The following is a 3,254-nucleotide window of genomic DNA, read 5'->3' as shown; positions in this document are numbered from 1 at the left end:
GCAGTCATGGGAAGAGACAAGAGAACTGAACCTCAGGCACTTGTTTTCTTAGCCACCCCCCAAGCCTCAATGCCCTCCCTCCCTCCCAGTTCAGAAATGAAATTTTGCACAAGCAGGAATTAGCTGTTCTTAGATTGGAATAGACATACACATAAGCTGGTTTCTCGTTCATAAATGTATACAAGATTTCAAAAAAACAGTACCACTTTTGGGGCGATATTTTTTGAGGCAGGATTTTACCATATAGCCCAGGCCACTTTCAAACTGAACACCAATACTCACCTCCCAGCTCTATCCTCCCTCCCTCCCTCCCTCCCTCTAGATGTAGGACTTTTGCTATGTTGCATCTACCTGCATCCAACTTACGAATCTCCTGCCTTACTCTCCTATTTAAAAGTGGAAATTGTGGGACTGAAGAGGTGGCTCAGGGGTTAAGAATACTGGCTGCTTTCACAGAGGACCCAGATTCTGTTCCCAGTGCCCACATAGTGACTAACAGCTGTTCATAACAGTTCCAGAGAATATGTTGCCCTCTCCTGGCCTCTGCAGACATAGCAAGCATGGGTGCCCTTAAATACATGCAGACAAAAAAAGTGAAAAGAACTTGAGGCTGGGTATGGTGGCATACTCCTTTAATCCCACCCTTGGGAGGCAGAGGCAGATGGATCTCTGTGAGACCAGCCTGGTCTACATAGTTCCAGGCCAACTGGGGCTACAGGGAGACCATGTCTCAAAAAAAAAAAAAAAAAATTTCAGAATCAGGAATTTAAAAGCTGCTACTGCAGACTGAAAGTTCAAGAAGGGGAAGGATCCAGAACAGTACTGGATATGTATTAACTTGGTTCTGTCCTTATATTCAGGCTTAAGGAAGAAAATGTTCAATATTTATTGATGTGGTATAATGCTGGAAAACACCAAAATTATATTCCTTTCAATTCTGCTTTATCATGGTGTATAGTGCAGGCCTTAAAATTTGATAGTTGGGCACTATGGTGCATGCTTTGGATCTCAGCGCTCGGGAGCCTGAGGCAGAAAGATTGAGAGCCTGAGGCCAGCCTGGGCTAAATAGTGAAACTATCTCAAACCCACTGGAAGAAATTTCTAGTACTTAACTATATGTATTTATTTCTTTGCTGTAGGCCTCGAAGCAGAGGAAAATCTACAGTTGAAGATGAAGACAGCATGGATGGACTGGAGACGACGGAAACAGAAAATATTGTGGAAACAGGTATTGGAACTTAACAGTGTGGAAGAGATACATAGTTTGTGCTTGCCCTTATACTGAGCTAGCATTTGTACAGACATGTGCTGTCTTAGCATCTGTCTATATACTCAACTGAATCTTCCATGTGCCTGAATTATTTGGTGTCTAGAGTGAAAAACTGAGGTCTCTTTCTTAATTTTTTTCCTTTAGCCCTGATTTAGTTTAAATTATTTTATAAATGTGAATATTTCTTTTATGAAAGCAACATTCCAACCTTTTTTTTTTTTTGGTCTTTTTGAGACAGGGTCTCCCTGTAGCCCCAGCTCTGGAACTCGCAATACATATACAGGCTGGCCTTGAACTCACAGATATCCGCCTGCCTCTGCCTCCCGAGTGCTGGGATTAAAGACATGTGCCACCACGCCTGGCTCATTCCAACTTTTTTAAAGAAACTAATTTTATGCTTTAGTTTGATTTGCCACAGTATATTTCTGGCTTATGAACCATTAAGTATTTAATCAAAGCTTACTTTGTTAATATGTATGTAGAGGAAAAAAATACTTCATTAGAAAAATGATATGGGGGCTGGGGAGATGGCTCAGCAGTTAAGAACACTGACTGTTCTTGCAGAAGACCTGGGTTTGAATCCCAGCACCCACATGGCAGCTAACATCTGTCTATAATTCCAGTTCCAGGGGATCTGACAGATCTTCTGTCCTCCGCAGGCATTGCACGACATGGGTGCACTTACCTACATGCAGGCAACACACGCGTACACATAAAGTAAAAATAATAAATAAAATATTAAAAAAGAAGAAAAATGATATTATGAAGTCCAGGATTAGACAAGTAGTTTCTGGAATGGCCAGCTTTTGGATGTCTTCAACATGCTGATGTACATTGTGCACCTGCAAAAGGTATACAAACACTCCAAGTCTAGAGTTAATGATAGTAAGTTGTCATGGAGCCATGCTGTGATCGGAGGATGTCTTCATGAGGGAGTCTCTCTGGCAGTGTTGTCAGCAGCTGAATGAATTCTGGACAGTGTTCTGCTTGCTTTGTTTGCTGTTCATCACAATGAGTATCATCTTGATGTTGCCAGAGAAAAAGTGAAAACTTTGTTTTTAATTTTTATTATTACAGTTTGTGTGTGGCGGAGTGGTCAGAGGACAGTTTAATGGGGGTTGGTTCGCTCTTTCTGCCATGTGGCTCTGGGGGTCAAACTCAGGGCATTGCACTTGGCAAGAAGCATCTTTACCCACTGAGCTATCTCGCTGTCCCTTGCTTTGCCTTTTAAAGTACTCTCTAGAAAATGCTTTATGGTTATTACATATTATATACCTGTGTGGTTCTTGGAAAGTCTTTGTACACTCTGCAGTTCTCACTATCCTTTCCATAGGGTCTTGTTAGACTAGCAAAGTGAAACTTGGAGGTTTAGAATCTCCACTCTCCTTCTCTCCCCTCTTTTCAAAAAAAAGTTTTATTTTTATTTATATTCCTGTATCTGGGCATGTGTCTGCCACATGTATGTATGGGTGCTTATAGGGACTTGGGTTTTGGATACTCTGGAGCTAGAGTTACAGGCAGTTGTGATCTGCTGAAATGGGTACTTGGGTCCTCTGGAAGAGCAATAAGTGCTCTTAACCGCTGAACCATCTTCCTTAGCCTTCTTTTAAAGTTTTAAATGTCATTTTCAACATGACCGCTTTATAATTTACATTAAAACAGTGCTATCCAACAGAACTTTTTGTTGTGCTTGGCATTCTTTTTGAGTGTCTCTCTTATTCACTGACAACTTGGTGCTTTCCTTTCTATGTTATTCTCCTATGCTTCTCCCCTTACAGTGTTTGAGTTTTGTTCAGTACCTTGACCATCGGCTTCCCAATGTTTTCTAAACTCTTGTTCTCTCTCCAGTGTCCATCAGGTACACGTCCTTACAGTTTATATATTACCCTAATTATCGAGAAAGTTACTGTAACAATTGCCACTTCATTTCCAGAATCCAGTTCAATCCTCTGGCTACTAACTCTTCTTTTTCTCTTAATTCTTT

General features: G+C 41.1%; 1 protein-coding gene across 17 annotated transcripts in view; it reads left to right on the top strand.

Annotated features, from left to right (window-relative positions):
- The window catches only part of Kmt2c (lysine methyltransferase 2C), a 297,069-nt gene that overhangs the window by 57,365 nt on the left and 236,450 nt on the right, over positions 1 to 3,254 (top strand). For all 17 annotated transcript variants that reach the window (XM_029570484.1, XM_029570494.1, XM_029570489.1 and 14 more), the window contains one exon: positions 1,140 to 1,228. In XM_029570484.1, coding sequence (XP_029426344.1) covers positions 1,140 to 1,228 — 89 coding nt within the window. Of the gene's footprint in view, positions 1 to 1,139; positions 1,229 to 3,254 lie in introns of those variants that run through there.

Source organism: Nannospalax galili, unplaced genomic scaffold (genome assembly GCF_000622305.1).
Source record: "Nannospalax galili isolate Female #2095 unplaced genomic scaffold, S.galili_v1.0 scaffold302, whole genome shotgun sequence".
NCBI lineage: Eukaryota > Metazoa > Chordata > Mammalia > Rodentia > Spalacidae > Nannospalax > Nannospalax galili.
This window is presented reverse-complemented; position numbering and strand designations above follow the sequence as displayed.